Raw genomic sequence first — 22,015 nt, 5'->3', positions numbered from 1 at the left:
CAGTAACAAAATGTGTGCATTACTTTTTGTGCTTTAATCAAAGTTATTTTGTTTTCAATTTTAAAATGTTTAGTTATATAGCCTATATAGGTATCAACTATCAAGGACTTTTATAGAAGAGTGTCTTAGATTGTATTCATTATAACTAATTATTAATAAATACCAAAAACAATTATGCTATGAAGTTATATACTTATATGTGATGTGTGTACTACTAAGTCTATGTTTATTATTTAAAAATATTTTGGATTATGAAATTATAGTTGTGCAGTAGCAAAATACCCTAATTTTAGGCCCTGGGTATTATGATTCATGATAATAAAAAGTACTGAAAAATTATTTTTTTAAGTTAGTATACCATATACAATGTTAATGATTTATTTTATTTTTATTTTTTTTAATAATTTTATACAATCTATACTAATATTACTTAGCATAATAAATATAATAAAATACTTATAAACAAAAAAACTAAACAAATTCAAAAATTTTTAGTTGTCTACAAATAACTCAAAAAAAGACAAAATATTTTGAAAACTTAACTGTAGACGAACAACACTAATATAAACATTTGGTGAAAATGTAAAGTATTTACAGCGATTAGTTTTTGAGTTTTAACCATATAAAACAGAGGTTCCCAAACTGTGGGTCGCGACCCAAAAGTGGGTCGCGATTATACTTTTGGTGGGTCGCGCTATATTTTTAAATAATATTTAATATTTAATTACATAAATTATATACTAATATATTATACTTTTTTTTCGTAACTACATAAAATTTTTTGTTGTATGGTAAAAAAAAAAAAAAAAAGGTCATTCTTTGATATTGTGGGTCGTCATATTTTAAAAAATTTTCAAATTGGGTCGTACAATAAAAAGTTTGGGAACCTCTGATATAAAACATCGATTTTTTTGAAAACTATTGGAAAAGTTTTATTTTTGACCTTTAGAATACACCAAGAATATTTAATTTACTACCGAAATCCACCAATGAAGTTTTAAATTAAAGCATCATTTTGATAAGTTATCGTATACAGACACAAAAAAAAAAACACGTCATTGTAAAATCAATACATTCATCACTTTGTTCAGAATTTAAAAAAAAAAAAAAATGAAAAAAGTCAACACTTCGAAGTAACGAGTGTTTAACGATAAAAGAACCACTCTCTGTATATTATAATGTATTCATCGAATACGTAAGCGAAAATCGTGTTTTAAATTTGATATGACTGCACTATTTTTGAGTCCCATCCGCAAGCAGCTGCGTGTACCACCTAACCCAAACCCTGCAATTTGTGCTTATGACGTGATCAAATACCTAGGTACACGAGTTGTGACGAAAATTCGGCTCGAGACAGTAACGACTGCACTATGAACGTGCGAAGTACTAATATGTGCTTTATTGTTAATCCGAAAAACATCAATATCGATATGGTCGCTGCAGGCTATATATACCTACGCGCAGAGAAATCACGCGCGACGCGATCGGTCCGCGCCGCCGCGACCGTACCGACGTTCGACGGCAAAAACGGCCGTCGACAGCGCGCACCCGACCAACCATACGACCATGACGACTTTGAACTGTTTGTAGCTGAGCGGCGACGGGCCGCCGCGGCCCCTGCGCGGCTTGATTTCGTACACCTGTTCGAAAGTGGCGGGCGACAGGCGGACCTCGGTCACCCGGCTCAGCCAGTAGTCGATCAGCCCGCTCTCGAAAATCCGCTGGATGACCAGGTTGGCCGGTTTCGTGTACGGCGACCGCTTGACGAACCCGAGACCGACGTAAAACTGGTTCATGCACGTCCGGCCCGTCCGCAGGTTGTTCAGCAACGACACCGGCACGTTTTCCGATTCCATGAAGTGTTTCTCGTACAGGCACTTGGTCAGGATCGCGTACCGCCCGCGCTTCAGGCGCTCGATCCGGTCGTCCACGCCGCGTTCGGGTATGAATCGCTTGCTGAACTCCACGTGCACCGGATTCTGCGCGAGTTTCATGCAACAATATTTTGGGTACTTAATATTCGTGTAGAGCTATCCGTTAAATGCGACATGATTGTAGAAATGAGTGGAATAATATTATTTTGAAACGGTATATACATATACCTACCTATACCTATTGGTACCTAACTATTTATAATATTATTATGTATCGCATACTGTCAGGTTTTTCACGTACGTGCAATTGGACCACCCGCTTTAACGTATAGTGACTCAATGAGTTAAGCTTTATTTCAAAATTTTTGAGTTAGCGGTCTACGAGTTATAGATATAGTAAAAATAGGTGGACAAACTTCGCGTAGCCCATCTATATTATATACGTCGCTCCAAAATGTCGAAATAATGCACTTCAATACGTGCAACGAGATTTGCAAGAATTTGCGAATCGATTTTTAAAACATGCAAGTCAACCTTTTATTCAAAAAATTCATTTTTTTTGATCCCTAAGTTGCCCCACCCGTGTTATCTTAAAATTTCGAAATTGATTAAGTTATAAGACATTTTGTAAACACCGGGACAAAAATACGCGAGGTGGGCGAATTAGTGTAAAAATTCAAAATGTTGTCTTCGACATGCATTTATCATAATATTTGATTTTGCGAATTAAAATTTCGTACTCTAGAGCTACAAGCCAACAACCTTTGAAATAAAAACATTGTGAGAAAGTAACTTAGTCTCTAAGTCAGAAGTTTTCAAACTTTCATTATATACACGGCACACCGTAAACTTAAAAAAATGTTCACGGCACACTGATCTTTTTTTAGATGAACAGAATTGTTTTGAATTAATTATTAATTTATTTTCTTATATCACAATTCAATGCAATCGGTAATTTATGGAAAAAACGCGGCACACTAAGTGGATACTCACTGCACCCAGTTTTAAAACCACTGCTCTAAGTTAAAGATTGGACAGTAAATCAACTTCGTGTACGTACTTTTCACAGTTTTCCATCGACTCGTATGAATACAACCATATTATATAATATTATGATTTATGAGTCTAAGCTTAGGAACTTCTAGAACTCTGATACAAGCACGTTTATTATGGATAGTTCAATGTTCAATAAATAGCAGTGTCATGTATAACTATAAAAGTTTAAAATATTTTGGATAGGTATATTACAATAGGGATCTAAATCCAAAATCAAACATTTTGGATGTTGAATATTTAGATATTATTTAACTTATATAAGCGCTTTTTCTTAATTTTATTCAGGAAATATAATTATAAAAATATAATTGTAAAATTAAACGCTTATATATTTTACCAACATAACTTCTATTTCTAAAATCTAAGTGATAAACTCTGCGCTCTTTATCAACGACAATATTTATTGAATCCTGATTTTGTTTTTATTAAACAATCAAATTATGATATTGATATTATGGAACTTTACAGAATTGCATATCATGTTTACTAGAAATGACTTATTTGTCTTTACTACTTGACAGTTGACATTTCATATCATTTCTTTAGATAAGCTAAGCTTGTAAGCTTTACATCATTTAAATATTAGTCAAGATTACACTATACACGTACCTACATAATTTTCATAATTTATATTATACGAGTAATCATATTTTATAATACCAATAAAAAATAATCAGGTAATATATTTTTTTAATTAGATAAATAATTTATAATTATATATTATATTTTATAATTCTAAATGGAAAACATCGTAATATGCTATAAAATTAAAAATAAATAAACAAATATGGAGAAAAAAGTTTTATTTTCAATAATTGTATTGAATTTTTTTTTATGTGAACCTATAATAAAGAGTTTTTAGAACTTTAAGTCTCTAGGAGTCTAGGGCCTAACGCAAATTTTCATTTGGTAGAGACGGTAGAGTTATAATTTAGTTTTAAGGTGTGTTTCATCAATACTTCCAGTTTTTTATTAAAATATTATTATAATACAATAAAGTATTTAAATTTTGATGAAATTTCGTGCGAGTAAAAAAAAAAAACGTACAAAATATTATATAATATAGTAACAGTATTTACTTACCGTACCTTATATATATAGAAATACAAATTATACATATTAAAACTAGTACAATGGCAATAGTGGTATTAATACCATTAATTATAATTTATTTATCAATTAATATTAGGTGCTACACAAATATTAAATAGTTAAGGGGATCGGAGGTGGTGTATATTTAAGGAGTTAAGTACAGTAGCGGCTCGTGAGTTAATATTCTGGGGAGACTTAAAATTATTTAACATAAACTACGTATAACAACGAATAAGAAAAACCCTGTTATTGAAAATCTAATAATATTATAGTATTACATATTTAGTTAATATTTTTAAGTTTAATTTGATTTTTTTGTTCGTAAGTTAAAGTATTAAAACCACTAGTTAATAATATGTCTATTATATTGTCTTTTTGCATTTTTAAAATAATTAGAAATATAACAAATATCAAATAGAAGATAGTATAAAACCCTGTAGTAAACGTGTTATAGTTATTAAATTATAAAAATGCATTAAATTATGACAGCGACTAAGAACGGCGCGCGGTACGGCAATTATTGTAGTGAACCCAGTCTCAATAGAGTCTATAATACGCAGCTTATTCTCCCTGCCCCCTCCGGCCCTCCATCAAACCGGCCGTACCATTTTACATGTTATGATTGAGACTGTCGGGCGGCAGTTTCACTGTAACGGCGACCGTCACCGTCATCGATAAAACTAAAATAGCATTTCTATTAAAATAACTATTTAAAGGTTTTAGACTTGGTTGCTTTCAATTTATAATAATAAACAAAGAAAACGATATAAATTATGTAATATTATATTTTCAATTCGAATAAAAATATTTTTATGCATTATTATTTTAATTAATTATTATTTACAAGTAACTGGGTTTTTTTAAGGGGGAGACTCAGTCTCAAAGTCTCCCCTGACGAGCCGCCCCTGGTTAAGTATAGGCAATATTTTAAGTTCGTGCGTGAGTCATTTGTGACTGTGTGCGTCAAAATTAATAGTAAAAAGTTTACTAAATAAATATTATTATTATTTATGTAAGTACATTTTTCCAATGTATCTAAAACCTATTATTGATACTTTCAATTAATTTCTTTTATATCATCATAATAAATATGTACAAATAGGACATATGATGTCATAAAATATACTCCGTTACTCATATTATAGTCATAATATGACTATGAGTATTATAAGTATATCAACTATTATTATTCAAAGTATTTGTTTTTTTTTTCTATCTTTATTTAGTATTTAGATGTTTACATTTTAAGGGAATTAATATAAATAAACTATGTATTATAACATAAATATTACTATTGATGTAAAGAATAAATCAATGATATCACGTAAAGTCGATTTCACATAGAAACAATTCTATTAAAATAAAATACTGTTTGTGTTTTTAAAAACAATTTATACAATTACGCCTGTGATGAGAAAATTTAGTTTTTGCTTATTATTTTATTATAATAGGTATATATATATATAATATATAATATTATGTGGACTCGGCATAATATTTCTGTAGAATATTATAATATTATGTTTCCCACAGTAGGTAACGAATTTGCTGATGAAACTTTTTTTATCAGACGGTCGGACTGAGTGTCTGGATTGACTGATAAGTTTATTGTTCGTCTATTTTAAATACAACGAGCATTATTCCAGCATAATATATATATATCACGCGGCATACAGGGCGTTTTTTTAGGAACATTATAAATATTATTTAAAGTAAATGTAATTAATTAAATAAATAATAATTATAATATATATTTATTATATATATAATTAAATGGTATATATATTAAAGTGATTTAAACTAAACCTATTCATTTATAGCTATTAAAAATATATTTTTTTCATTGAATTTATTTTACCGGATATCTGAATAACAATATTTTTTAAATAAAATGTATAACTAATACATGCATAATACTAAAATATACATAATATTATATATTATTTTTCTTCGAACTCAATTCATTCTAAAATTTGTCCATAGTAATTTATTGCTCTAATATTGTAATATCAATTATCAGTGTTTAATAATAATAAGAATAATTATAGAAGAGATATAAAACATTAATCATTTATTTACGTACGTTTGATTATTAATTAGGTACTTACTTATTAGAATATTGCTATGTTTTATTTCATGTAAGTTTATATTATACACGAGTGTATGTAGCTATCATGTAAATAATATATAAAGTTAAACCTCCTCAATTAATGATAATTTTCAAATTTAAAACAGCAGGTTTTTTTTTTTTTGAACAATTACAAACTTTCTGTAAAACATAAACTGTATTTTCCTAAATAACGGAAACTTATGGAAAGTAGACAACTTGAATACTTTTTATAATATTTAAACTTTTTAATAGTGTCTTATGAAAATATCGATAACTCATCCCCTAACAAACTGTATACATAAATGTATTATGACGTATAGCCCGGTATAGATTCACTTTAGGCAATATACATATTATATATTTTTATTTATATTACATACACACAAAGACGTAGGTATAGTAATAGATCCAACAGTGGAGACTGGAGATCATAGATGCAGACCAGTCTCTAATCATAGATTACGAGTATATGAAAATCGCATATAATCTGTGCTCTAATGTACTAGTGACTAATCCTATTTGGCATTTGCCCGTATTTAATTAACAGCATATTATTTTTAATCAAAACCACGATTGTTGTAAGAAATCTAGTCGTTGACAATAAATATACCAATATTACAAACACGGGCAACACGGAAATATTATATTACATTAATTTACGCGTTAAGAAAAATAAACCATAAGTTCCCGTCAGTGGTCAGTATAATATGATTTTTCGAGTATACGTATTTAAATTGTTTAAAATAATTAAAATATATTATATAAAATAATCTTATCCCAACACACAAATTCAGTCGTATAAATAACATTACAATCTTACCTGCATTTTCAGTATATACTTATAAGGAGGAGGATACGTAAGGCCCCAATGATAATTCGCTTTCACCATGTCTTCAACTTCCAAAACAATGTCTGTGTAATCGGACGATGTGATAAATGAATAGAGAATGCTCGAAAACGAAGTAGACATGATGAATATAAATATGCACCACCAATTGATCAAATGTCTAATAGGTCCCATTCGATAAGTACGCGGATTGTTCGTCAATAACATCATTCCAATAATCCAAAAAATGGTCGCTGATAACGAAGTAAATACTAAAAAAACAATTAAGTAGGTTTATATACATTATGTGTGTTTTTGCCTTTTGGAACATGAATATTAAAATATTTATAAAAATAAAAATTTATGTTATAATAATAATATTAATTATTTTCTAAAAGAAATTAGTTTGTTACTTTCTTAACTTATGTATTTAAAATAATATTGAATATAAAACTTAATATTATTTAACGTAGGTATTTATTGTCATCAATCATCATCATTAAGGTGGAATATTAAGTTAACGACAATAATGTACATTTTATGTTTATTGTACTAGTATGCCATAATACTATATTATTATTGATAAGTTACCGACTTAACTTTTTGTAAATCTATTTGTTTATTGGTTTATAGTTAAGTTGTTGTACACAATTAACATTTCACAGTATTTTTTTTTAGATTAATAAGATAAAAATACCAACCAATTTTATCTACTATGTCATGTTTAATGTTTTTAATACTTATTACCTTTATAGTTTATATCTAAATTTATGTTTTCTTATTTTACATTTGTTTTTGTGCATATTATTAACAAATTAGGTGTTTTTTTTTTAGATTTTTTTGTATATTAAATATTTTTTATTAAAGCTTCTTTTAGCTTCTACAACTTCTGAGCTCTAACAATATTTATATATTAAAGTAGTATAATATATAGTAAGTATATAGTATTTACAGTGGACGTAGCTTATAAATTATAATACTCACTTTGGGAACAGAATTGTTGGGACAAAATGAGTCTTATAACCAAATGAATCTTAATTCTTATACGTTATAGGCAAAGTTGTAAGAAAATTAACAAACATTTTTATTAATTATTAATTGTATTTTGCTTATACCACTTACTACATATTATTAAACAAATTTAATTATACATATATATTAACTTTTAATCAGATCTATAAGAAATACAATCTATAGCTAATACAATTTTAATTTTAATTTATAATTAAGATTATTTATTTATAAACTATATGAAGAAATGAGTGATTTTCGTTTTTTTTTTTTTTAATTAGGTTTCTGGAAATACACTGCTCATATTTATATTGCAAATTTAAATAAATACAAATTTTCGTTTTTTCAAAACCAATTTATTTTTAAATTTTACCAAAAAGCTTATATTTAATACTATTTTTTTTATGCAATTTGAGTTTTATAACCGATTTTTGTGTATAGTTTATTTGGATACATCCAGACTGTTCCGGGGTAATTTTGAATTTAACAAGCGAGTAGCGACTGAATCTTTAAACCCCACTGAACGTAATTTGGGATTTTGTTTTTTGAGATTTTAAGATTTGATCAAAACTATAGAATAACTATGACAGCCACTTTGAGAGCGTATCGCGTTTTGCGTTTTGCGATAATTCGCTTCTATTGCGTCAAAAATCAAAATAGTTTATTTGCTTGCGATTAATATGGCTACACCTAAAATGTAAAAATCGCTAGGTACTAATCAATCACTTGCATCGCAAATCGCGTTCAGTGTGGTCGTACCATTATAAGCGTCGACCACTGTATGTATTTAATATTTAAAAATAATTGTGTATTATAGTTATAAGTTACTACATTATAAAGATAAGGTTGTATAATGTATATTGTATATTATTAAATACCAACCGTTAATATTTTCATAGCCAATTTTTTTTTGAATACAAGCCAATATCCATATTGTAAATGTTGTTAACGTTGCAGAAAATAAAACTAATAACCACAAACTTAACGGAAATGGTTTGAATAGCAAGTCCCATTTTTCTCGCAACGGGCGGGGCTTGGGGACCAAAAACTTTAAACACGTTAATGTCCAAAATTTAGATATGTCCACGAACTTTGATTTTGTATGATCAATCCAAAGCGAACAAAATGACACATCAACTTTTTTATTGTACAACCATTTGAGTGCACCACCGGTTATTGTATTGTTCGGCCATACAGTTCCCCATTTGTCTTTGTCATTAGATGTGTATGTATCCCAAGTGACGTTCAATCTTGTTGCGATTTCTTTGAATATACTACATTCAACGCCATAAGATAAGCCTGTTTTAAAATATATGTTTAGCTTTTACTGGAGTCTACATTCTGTTCTTTATAATGGATGTATAGTATACAATTATATGTAGTATACTAGTACACCATCATTACCTATATAGAACATAAGTTCAAAACATGGTATAATTTCGAATATCGAATTACGATTTTAGATAATATGCTATTATTTATCAATATTTAAAACTTGTATTTTATTATATGAAAAAAAAAAATACGATAAAAAGTGTAGTACAGTTAGTAATATTTAGTATGGGTACTTGCTAGCTCATAAGTCATAATGCAGTGTATATAGGTGTTCCCTTATTTATATATTTACTGTTAAAAATAAAACTTTTATTACGCGAATTATTAATTTTTTAAATTGGACATTATATTCTTATCTATGTAATAATATGTGAAAAATATAATGTTCTTTAAAGAAGGGATAAAATATACGTGAGTTCGAAATTATAACAAATGAAAGACACTTCAAAGTTACATCTTGGATAATACATTTGATAGATTAAAACAAATTTAACGACGTAAGATATTTTATGATTTTTTTTTATTGTGTATAATAATAGACATAACTATTATATCATCTAAAATTTAATATAGGAAAAATTCAAATTAAGCTATAGTAGTATAGTTGAATAATTTTTAACAGAAATAGCTCTAAAAGCGTTCAAACTTTTGCCATATATGAACTAAGTATATATATATAATACATGGAAGGTATGAAAACTAAGCTAGGCATTATCTGTTTAATAACATACTCACTTAATTTTCCCGTTCCATTTTCTTTTATCACACTACTAAAAAATGAATGGTTGTAAGCCAATAACTTAATATGGGTGTTATGAAAGTTTTTTACTTTTTTTTTTCCTTGCAAGTCCTAAAATTAATTGTACATATAAATATATTATTATAAAACGTATCTATAATATAATTTATTCTAAAAAAAAAATATATGCTTAAGAAAAATTTAATAGTATAACGATAAAATATACAGTTTGGAAAAAATAATAAATTTCTTTTCATATAGTTTTTTCTAAATTATTCTAAATATTCAATATTATTATTGTTCCAAAAAATAACAAGGATTTATATGCATTATACTAAATATTCTACATAGTATGCAGTAGGTAAAGGTCGTGAAATAATGTAATAAATTTGCAAAAAGTAAAATTTAAAAATAAGTAAAAAAAAAAAAAAATAAAATAAAAAAATGTACACATTAAATAGTTATTTAAATAATTATAGATAATAATGGAAAATGTACATCAGTACATAAGTATAGTATAAAATAAAATTATATCCAATAATAATAACTCGAAATATCAATAATATCGATGTACTTATAAGTTCATAATACTTATAATTGTATATAGAAATAGAATACTTTCTAATGAGCATAATATGAATCAGTCACTCGTAAAATGGTCGCGTAAGTTGTAGAAATATTCTGAAGATGTAGAACAATTCCTGTATAGACGTTTTACAAACGTTTTGAGTACGCATTTTAACCGTTTAAGACGTGAAGGATTGAAACATATGTAACAGGAACATATGCATTATGCAGTGATGGTAATTTTAGTAATGACTACGATAGTGTTGCACTATTATATACCAAGTGACGACAACGTCAAAATTGAAGAGGGGGACATGCGATCCTGGTAGGTAGGTCTCAAATTCCAGAGGTTTCATGTATTTTCGTGAGGATTTTACAGAATATATACGTGATATCAGGCCTTTCATATCACGCGTTATACCGGTAACCAAATAGAAACGTTCGTATTGAGAAATTAAAAAGCGCGCGAATCATTTTTTATTTGAAAAATATATTTTATAAAATTTATATATACTACTGGTTATTGACTTTGATTAATTTATAATAGATGAAATTTATAATTTGTAAAATATGTACATGAATAATATTTTAAACGAAATATAAGAATCACTTACCAGCAGGACACACCAATGTGTTTCACGAACGATACGAATTAAACAGTGCAGTTCATAATATTGTTTTAAGTACTTTAAATTATTATTACGTACATCAGGTAAACAAAACTTTTTCATACATTCCTTTATTAAAATATTTCGCTTTTTGTTACATTTACATACGAATAATTAAGGTAAGTTTAAATTTTATGAGTCATAAGTAGGTATTTAAAATTTAGATGAGCAAAGTAGACAGTAGTAAACCATCATTTTGCGGTGTACTTATAATATGACAGATGACTATACCATGGTGGATACTACTCAACGCAATCGTCATAAACCGTGTTATTACGACATTCTCAGGTCCTACTATATTATAATGTGTATACTTTATACTTTTAAATCGATTGATTATTTTTATACCCGACAACTTTAGTTTTTATTAATACCATTATTATTATTCATTTCATTACCGTTGTATTTATTATTTAATATAGGTACTCGTATAAAAATAATTATTATGTATCAATACAATTTATTACAATTTGTATTCAATATAATATTTTAAAATTATTAATTAGTCTTAATAATAATAATTGAATAAGACGGGCCGACGCCTAATAGTAGGTACAAATATTTTAAGAACAATATTACAAAAGAAATACAGCATTGCATTATGCATTATGCAATTTGCATACCTACAATAAATATGTTATATATATATACATTATTTACCTATGAAAAAAATCGAAGTTCTTGCTTCGTGAGTTGTGTTAGGTTAGGTTAAATAAATCCAATATAAAATAATATACCTAGTCATATCTTTAGTATATTTAAAGTAATAGAAGACTGTTTAAGGAATACCAATTTTGAACTTTAGGTCATTAATTAATTATATACCTCAGAATAATTTTCAAGCTTTAATGATTTTGATGAATTAAGTTAAATTATAATAATTATATAAATTATTTTATAATTTAATATAAGTTAATTAAATCAAATAAGTTAACTATGAATATACATAAAAATTGCAATAATGTATTTTCGACATTCTTTAGTTGTTGTGAAAAAAACTTTGAGAAACTTTATATTAAGTTTTAAAAGTTTTTGCTTGTAAACAAAAATGTTATAATAAAATATTGAAAAAAAAAACATTCAAATAATAACCATAAAATATATAGAACAAAATATTTAAAAAATTAAATAATATTTACTATTAATAATAATAGTATCTACTAAATGTTAGTAAAATTATAACTTCAATATATTGTATATACTTAATAAATTTCAAGTCTCGATTATTTATTTTTGAGTTATGATAAAAATGTCTCTGACAGAAACAGGTTTTGCGTAAATATTTCTGTTTTTTTTTTCATGAATATATTTTTTAAAAGTACGTTTCTTAAAAAAGTTATCAATTTTAATCTTTGAAAGTAGGTATTAACTAGATTCAATTTACTGTCAAAAACAATCCTTGAGGTTGAAGATTGAACCGTTTCGAATCGAATCTATAAAATAAATTGTTAAACTAACTTATTTGTCACTTCACTAAGAGATGGTAGATCCTTCGTAATAATTTATTTATATAAAACCTATTGATACTTAAATCCTATTAATTAATTCGATAGCAAGAGAAGTTACCAATAGATAATGTTACTGTTTTATATTTCTATACATGCCTAATGTACTATACAGTTTTATACCTATATACCTATATAATAAAATAGTTACTTTAAATATTTAATATACTTACATGTCTAAACCATTGGTCATGTTTTTTGGAAATAGGAACAAATTTCTTAAAGTATATGCTCATTTGATACACCGTTTCTTTTTGTGGGTATACATTTATAAGTATAACATCTTTGTAATTGAAGTATGAAGGTGAATACTGAAACATAATGTAATATCGAATTAAGTATACAACTTCGTCAGTTATTTAGAGCTATTTTCTTGATGATAAAAATAGCAATGTGGGTTCTAAGGCCGACTTTTTTAAAAGCTGCAAACATTAAAAATTAGAATTTTATATTTAATAGGTACACTTGATTGGAAATAAATTAAGTACTTACCAGAAATATTAATATGAATTATATTTATTTACTAAATATTAATATAGATTGTAGGTATCACTATTAACTATAATACTGATCACTGTACATGGCTATTACACACAATATTTAAATATATTTTATTGACAATTTTGATCTAATCAAAAATATTATCAAAGTATAGGTACCTACCAAATTTTATTAACCATTGAAAATTATTTCTAGTAAAATATTTCTAGTTTATAGAAAACCGTAAAAGTAAGCATATCAAAATTATAAATTATTGAATTCCTATTTTTAGAAATAATAAATAATTCATAAAACAAACTTGAATATTAATGAATTTACCTATCTACTCGTTTTAAATACATAAATATTTAATAAAATTAGTCTAGCCTATGAGTAATAAGTATACTGTACTGTATTTTATATGTACTTGGAGTCCAAATATTGACAAAATGGCATATTTTAATGATGAATAACAATGTAATTGATGTACCTAACGATGAATTATTTTGTTAAAATTCAATAACATTATTTTTTGGGACTTGCAACCTTTACGCATATTTTAATATTAATTACCATGGTCTGTATAATGCAATGATATTTTCAATAGGTATATTCAGATATTTAGATCAGTTTTAAGATATTATATTTATATTAATAATATGAACTTATTCACACTGTTTACCACAAAATATTTTTGATAAAAATATACATTATTTTACTAATTAAATAATAATAATAAATAATATAATAAGTGCAATGTTTTCATCAAAAATTAAATATTACCTACTATAATATTAATAAATAATAACTTTATCTAAAAACATATCGTGAAATATACTTAGTAGTTAATGATATAAGTTGAGGCTATCTTTGCTCAAAATCGTTTTTTTTATATACTCGTATAAGAAATATTTATAATATCAACAATGATATACCATTGAATTCAAATTTTACACATCCATTATAAGTACAGTGATCCACTCGAAAACTTATGTACAGTAAGATCGGTACCCGCTTGCCTACATTTTTTTCATCTTTATTCTTTACCCATTTTAAATTAAATATTGAAATGCTCTACATATTATAAGCATTAAATACACTAATTTTAAAATTCAAAATAAATTGAAATTTAACATTTCTGGCCTATATCGTTTAAATATATATTAACAAAAATCGATTTCAAGTGTTAATATGGAAACCAAAACGTTATAAGTTATAATAATATGTTCATATTATGCAGTAGAAATATTGTACATAATAATTAATAAAAATATTTTTGTTTTACGTTTTAAGTCTTATTCGACCTAATGTTACCTAATGTATCACCATCTTGTAAAGACAATTCTAATAATTTTAGAACTGAATTTGATCTAAAGAAAAAAATTGGTGAAGGAACGTTTTCCGATGTATGGTTATGTGTGCAACGAAATAGTGGACGAGAATATGCGGCAAAAATACTGAAAAAAAATTATGGACATCAAGTAGATGATGACACATGGAACGCCATATCCGAAGTGAATGTATCAAAATCGGTGGGAAAACATCCATTTTTACTTATGCTAGAAAGCGCATACCACGAAGAAGAAACGGGAAAAATTATTTTAGTGTCAGAATTAATGAAAAAATCATTATATGATATCATAGAAAACGGGGAATGCCCTTTATCAGATTATAGAATTAAAACTTATATGTACCAAATGTTGGAAGGTAAAATTTTTATAAAACTATAATAATTATTGTTATTAATTAGAACGTTTTGTAAAGGTTTGAGGTATTTGCACGAGAATGGCTTTATCCATAGGGATATCAAACCGGAAAACATTTTGCTGAGATCACGGGACAAGCTATTGAAAATTGGTGATTTTGGAACCACTTGTCACTACACTGATGGTCATCCTTACACAGAGTACGTGGCAACTAGATGGTACCGCTCGCCCGAATGCTTGTTAACACGGGGTTGGTACAATTCAAAAATGGATATTTGGGCTACGGGATGTGTACTTTATGAAATAGCCACTGGCCAACCATTGTTCGATGGTCGAGATGAAAATGATCAGATGGAAAAGGTTGATCGTGTATTAGGCAGCCCAGACCAAAGATTAATTAATAAATTCATGAAACATAAATCTGATGTATTCGTCGCACGATACGAGATTAAACGAAATGAAAAAACCGCTGGAATTGGACTGCATTCGGTATACCAACCATACCGGCCGGCATATGAATTAATCAAAGATATGGTAGTTTATGATCCATCCAAGAGGTATTCCGCAGATAGATTATTACGAAAGGCGTACTTTTATGAGATTAAGAATACTGGATATGAATATAAAATGAGAGAGTTTGACAAATTCTTAAGAAATAAAACAATAATCAGCTTATCTAAGAATGAACAACCAGTAAGTTATATACTTCTATTAGTGAGTTCATATATTTAAATAATTTATTGTTTTCATTAGTACCTACTTTTTCAAATATTTGGATTTTATTATAAAATTAAATTTTTTTTCGAGTAATTAATTTTATTTTTTAATATTATTTCGTAAACTATAATTTTTAACACCAATTTAATGTAGAATAGTTGTGTATATGTGTTGTAATGTTGAATTTAAAACATAATACAATAATTTTATTAAAAATGTTTATATTTGTTAGCTATAACTTACTATTATAATATTATTATTGTAAGTACTAATAAGAATAACCACCATTTCATTTTAATAAACTAGTCATTGTGTAAAGTGTAAACTATAAACAGTGACTTGTTTAAAATAATATAATATTAATGATATTAATTTTATATATTTTCTTAAACTTTCCTAATTTAGCAAAATACAAATATTAACAGACAACCTTCGTTAATTAAAAAACAAGGTCCTGGTGGAGATCGTATACAAAATTTGTTGACACATTCGGGAAATGCTGAAATATTTGATAGATTATCTGATGTTAGTCAGAAAATAGAACATGTTAAATTGGATAAAAATAAGTCAAATTCGCATAAAATATATTCAAAGGTCAATATAAAAAAAGCTATAATCATCCCAGAACCTGAAAATATCCATCTGGTAAATCGAAAACAAAATCCATCAAATAAATGCTCAAAGGATAATACAAAAAATATTTCTCCAGTAAAACAAATGTTGACAACCTCAGTATCGACTTTAAACAGAGGCTCAGTAATAAAAAGTGTTAGAAATAAATTAGTCAACCGTCCACCGTTCAAATGAAAAAATTATATGGTTTTTTTTCGAAACAAAATTTCTTAAACACAATTTTAATAACATTTAAGCTGTAGTAAATTGTATTTGAAAAAATAACAACATAATACAACGTAACATTTGTTGCGTTTTTACCTACCAATATTACCAATATTTTTTACCTATTTTTGATTTTTAAATTGTAAACAATATTTTACAACACGCACAATATTGGTATAAGTATAGGTATCAAGTTTACAAGGCATCTATTGTAAATATACATTTGAATAATAAGTAAATGTGTTAAATCATTGTTTTACTCTGATAATGAATACAGAGGGAAGTCATTCTTTAGACGAATGACCCAAAATTTACTCGAGGAGAGCATACAATTATTTGGAAGAAAAAGTAACAGATGTTTGGGCAAATTTTTAAGTTAGGTAATAAATAATATAGTTAGAAAAAATACACGTGCCTTTTATGTGATTTATGAACTTGTGAATACATATCTATGTAACCGAAATGTATGTTTCGAGGAAAGTAACATACCATGTAACAACTCATATAATGTATGAATAAAATCTTCTGGTATACTTTAAATAATAATCTTACCTTTAAATTTTATATTAGGTCAATTCAGTATAATTTAAAAAATTAAAATAAATTATTTTGAATATGAAATTGACATCGTACGCGTAGAAGGTGTATAATAAAAATAAAAATAAAAATACTCAAAATAGTACTGACAGTCTGAACATTTATACCTATAAGACGTGACGTCCTCTTAGTTAAATAACTATGTAATAATGTGTTGTAGCCGTATATATAATTTAAAAGTATTGGTTATATTTTTTGTGAGGGTTCCAAGTTTTCATACATTTACTAAAATTTAAATTATTAGTGGCTAGTGCATGTTTACTCGTTTGAATACAGATCATACACAATATAGATACATTAGAGAATTTTTTATTTTTAGCTCCCCTAAAATATTACCTATGGGCGCCAGGTTAGGCATCAAGAAAATAATATTCTGCATATCTACCTACTTACACGAACGTAAGGTATATATTATTGCAAAGACCAGTTGCAGCCGAACTTCAGAGGGTGACTTTAGTGAGGCGATGAAGGGGCACAGAAGAAGCCAAACTTACTTTGATAAACGGCTTAATGTACTTTCTATTCTGTACGACGACCACCAACATCCTCTCGGCCGCATCATTCCTGAAGAAGTCGAAATACTTATCGATCATATCCAGTCGACGTCCGATGACCACGTAGGCAGAACAGAACACCGAAACGTCGTCGGACGTGACCAACGCGATCGTCCTAGTGTGGGCGTCCGCGTCGGACGGACGTCCGCCCGCACCGTTGTTGTCCCGTTGCGGGTAGAGCATGGCCACTATGGCGGCCGCCTCGGCGGTGTCGTCGGCCGCCACTTTCAAGCACCGCTGCAACGGTCCGAACGTTTTGTTCACGTACGTCGTCAATGTGGCCGTGGTCAACTGGTGTGGCCAGTCCGGAGCGTACGGCGCCAGGCGTCCTGCGGCCGACACCAGGATTCCGATTAACACCGCGGTGGCGGGAAGTGTCGTCAACCGTCGCATTATAATCTGTACAAATAATATCCAGTGTATCGTCGTAAAAAAATGTCGATAAATTTTACGTAAACTCAAGTTAATTTTTCTTATAGATTAGATATTGTGATTTAATATATTACATGTATTATTACTCTATAGTATTTTTATCATCAATAATTTTATATCAATTAACAATTCACGAATGATCGATTAAAGTAGATAGGAACCTAAAAAATAGGTTATCATTAATAATAACTGTCTCGAAACTGCAGGTATTAATAATTATAATCTTCCATAATTGTATAAAAGAACATTCAAATTATAAATAACACAACATTATTTTAACTTCTATAAGACCCTTTAATACTCTGAAAATTAGCGAGGTAACATTGAAAAATGTACTAAAAAGTCTATAAAAAATAAAAATAAATTTAAATTTATTACCTATTTCAAATTTAAAAATATTTTAAAAAACTATATAGGTATTTAAAAAAAAAATGAATATTATTATATTTTTTATAAATCCCGATTTTAGTATTTTACCAATATTTTCATGACATTTTAAATTGTATTATTTATTTAAATACACATACATTATTCGATTACCTATCATAATATTAAAATATTATGTTACATGTCCATCTGTTCTCTGAAACCAAATATTATAAAATTAAATATTATTGTGCACACGAAAACAATTGAAATTAGACATGAATAGGGTTACTCAATAGTCAATTTTATCATTTATGAACATTAAAAAATATATTCAGTAAAAATGAGCTATCATCTCTAGTATACGTGATGTTTATATTATTGCGTATTTGCGTAGATACCTGCATCGATTTCGATGAACTCGTAGGGCACACAAACGTCGATCACCCACAGAACGGTAATATTGTGTTAGTTACGGTTTAAGTCCTCTAAACCAAGTCCTCGCACTTGATGGATAACGTTAAGCGTACTAAGTTACACACCTAGATATATTGCGAATTGTCAAGTCTACTATACAGCGTATAGTATAGTAAAAATACAGTTATGGCTAAGGCTCGAGAACATTCATAAAAAATTTAATATTTTTATATCGAGGCTCACTGTGGCTATACATATAGAGTAAAGATACTTGAAACTACAAGTCAGACAGCTGAATAAATATTAAAATGCAATCATTCTTAAAATAATATTCAATCTGAATATTAAACTCGCACGGTTTTTTTCCACCCTTTTTATATTTGTGTTTATTTACTAGTACAAGTTTGAGAAAGTTAAATAATGTAATCAAAGAACTCCTACTAGATATAAAAGTGTTCAATGTTTATTTTTTTCGGCAAGTGTTATAACTAAAATACTCTATTTTAAATTGGAATATTGTTGTATAGCTGTATACTGTATAGTGTATACTATAAACTGTATAAAACCATAATAATGTTTTACCATTATAATAAATAAACAGTAGATAAGCAATCCAGTAATACAACTAGTGTAGGACAAAGACCTCATTGACGCAAGAGTGCCGTCTGCCAAGACCTTCAAAAGTTAGAAATTACAATAACCTTCATCCGACGATACAAATATTACAAAGTATACAAAGTGGAATTATTTAATTTAAAAAAATGATACTACAGCAGTGTATTTTTTTGATTTTTTTTTTAGTATTGTACATCATTGTTACTTCATACTTGTTTTATGTTTACTTGAATGTTAGATCTTAGATAATTATAGATCAAATTGTAATAGATATAATTTATTATTCATACCGTCGTCAGTTTTTCATAAGTCTCTTGTCAAGTCACAACAATTTTCGTTTACTTTATGAACAAATTGTGAAAAATGCTTTAAAAACTAAGAAAATTCACTTAAATCGTCAACAAATGCTCTAAAAATACATTTACCTAAGTTGAATTTAATCAAAAAATGTAAAAATAACAGCAAAAAAAAAGTGTGGTCAAGTGGGTACGCTCTACTGTACCCACATTAGGTGCCTTATTATACTTATAATAATATATTATTATTATTTATATATTTATACTTATCGAAAATATAATAACAAATGTACCAGTATTAAGGTGAACACATTTATTTTCTTACCGAAATTGGAACTAAATCATTTGAACTCATATAATTTAATTTCTGCTCTTTAGAGTTAGAACAATTAAAAATTGAAAACAATTTCTGTTTTGAATCAGCATTTCCTAATATATTTGGACTTAAGTCATAACGATTTAACAGGATTTAATAGAATACCCAAGTTATTATTTATTTACATGAAATATCAATAAGTGATATGTATAATATTTTACAAAATAACTAATTAGTAAGTTTTATTTAACAGTGACAGTTTGGCCCACCCGACTACCCAGCGATCGCTGGGGGCCTTTGGACATTTTATATATTAGGGGCCCATATCTAAATGGAAAAGAATATTAAGTTAACTCGCAATTCCGGACTCGGATTCCAAAATTAATTTGTAAACATTGAATCATTGATTTTAAATACTAGTGTTTAATATATTATTTATTTACATGAAATATCAATAAGTGATATGTATAATATTATTAAAAGTATTAAAAGTACTATTTTAAATTTGTATATTTTATTTAATTATTTAATGATAATATCTGTAAAATATTTATAATCTTTTTAACGAAACAATAATTTCTTTTTGAATTTAAACTCTAAACCAGTACGTAGCCAAAATAAATTAATTTACATATTATGTTTTATATATTATATGATACGGCCAATGAGGGCCATGGCCCCTATGCTCCCCCCTGGATACCCCATAGCATAATTTCAATAAGTAATGTTATACTCAAAAAAAAAAAATAATAAACACACACATCATTTTAAAATTAATATAATCATCACTTTGTTCAAAATATAATATAAATAATAAACATGATAACATGATACCTGTAAAGTGGATGTGTGCACAGAAAAATTTAACAAAAAAAAAAACATTATGTACCAACAACCAATACATTTTTGTCTGTCCGAATTACATACTTACCATTGAATCTCACTTACTTATATTTCAAGAATGTAAAGTAATTGAATATTAACCAACATTTTAATAGTTCCACTATATTATAATTTATAAATAAAAACTTTGCATATAAATTATAATTATAACCAGTGTCGCAACTATTGGTGGGTGTGTAAGCAAATATTATTATAGGGCCCATGTAGCCAAGAACCAAAATACCTAATACGTAAATCCTTAAAAAATTATCACCTCCTGTTTGTAGCTATAAACATTATTGTACATAGATGGGAGAGGAGCGAAGTGATTCGCAATTCCTAAAACAGTAATTGGTTTTATTTTATCTAACACTAAAAAGGCAAAAAATCATCAGCTGCCAATACATAACAAAATTAAAAATATAATTGTTAGAAATATATTATTGGTGGTATTAATTAATTCAGCCCCTGAGCCCCTTACTACTTAAAATTATATTTTTTTAATGATTATATTTAGAATTTTGTATAATAATACCAATTATGGTTTTAATGTATTAATATGATACTATTTCGGGAAATAGTATCACCTTGTTGATTAAATTTATTAAACAATCTTTATGATAATTAATATTTAATATTAATATATAATATATAGGTACTTATCTAATTAATAATTTATACAAATAAATTACAATAAATATATTGTATTCAACAATTACAATAACATTTTAATAATTTTATAAACTATATTAATTTTAATTTTGCACTTCTTGCAATATAAAATAATTTTTAAATTGTCTAATAATATGCATAGTTGTGTAAGAAAGGCTGGCAGTATTTAATTTGATTTTATTATTAAGATCCTTTTAATAAAAAACAAAAATAAAAAAAATTAGATACTAAAATTATTTTTTTATTTTTTTTGCTTTGGATTAGTTCCCGCTTTATCTAGTAATTCTTTTTCTTTTAATCTAATAATTTATATAAATTGTATAAATAATTTAATTTCTAAATGCA

At 27.1% G+C, this 22,015-nt stretch overlaps 2 protein-coding genes across 2 annotated transcripts; one reads left to right on the top strand and one right to left on the bottom strand.

Annotated features, from left to right (window-relative positions):
* Positions 1-621: 621 nt before the first annotated feature.
* LOC114129721 (uncharacterized) lies at positions 622-18,128 on the bottom strand. Its single transcript, XM_027994541.2, has 6 exons — positions 17,615-18,128; positions 12,957-13,094; positions 10,040-10,154; positions 8,852-9,268; positions 6,953-7,230; positions 622-1,979 (listed from the first exon to the last, which is right to left on the bottom strand). Exons 1-6 carry the CDS (start codon positions 18,065-18,067, stop codon positions 1,470-1,472), a joined length of 1,911 nt encoding a protein of 636 aa, XP_027850342.2. The 5' UTR covers positions 18,068-18,128; the 3' UTR covers positions 622-1,469.
* Positions 14,468-16,601, top strand: LOC114129722 (MAPK/MAK/MRK overlapping kinase-like). Its single transcript, XM_027994542.2, has 3 exons — positions 14,468-14,970; positions 15,028-15,662; positions 16,092-16,601. The coding sequence occupies exons 1-3, from the start codon at positions 14,571-14,573 to the stop codon at positions 16,491-16,493; spliced, it is 1,437 nt and encodes a 478-aa protein (XP_027850343.1). The 5' UTR covers positions 14,468-14,570; the 3' UTR covers positions 16,494-16,601.
* Positions 18,129-22,015: the final 3,887 nt, after the last annotated feature.

The sequence above is a fragment of the Aphis gossypii genome, chromosome X, assembly GCF_020184175.1.
Source record: "Aphis gossypii isolate Hap1 chromosome X, ASM2018417v2, whole genome shotgun sequence".
NCBI classification, from domain to species: Eukaryota; Metazoa; Arthropoda; class Insecta; order Hemiptera; family Aphididae; genus Aphis; species Aphis gossypii.
Note: the sequence above shows the minus strand (reverse complement) of the source record. Positions and strands in the feature narration are given on the sequence as shown.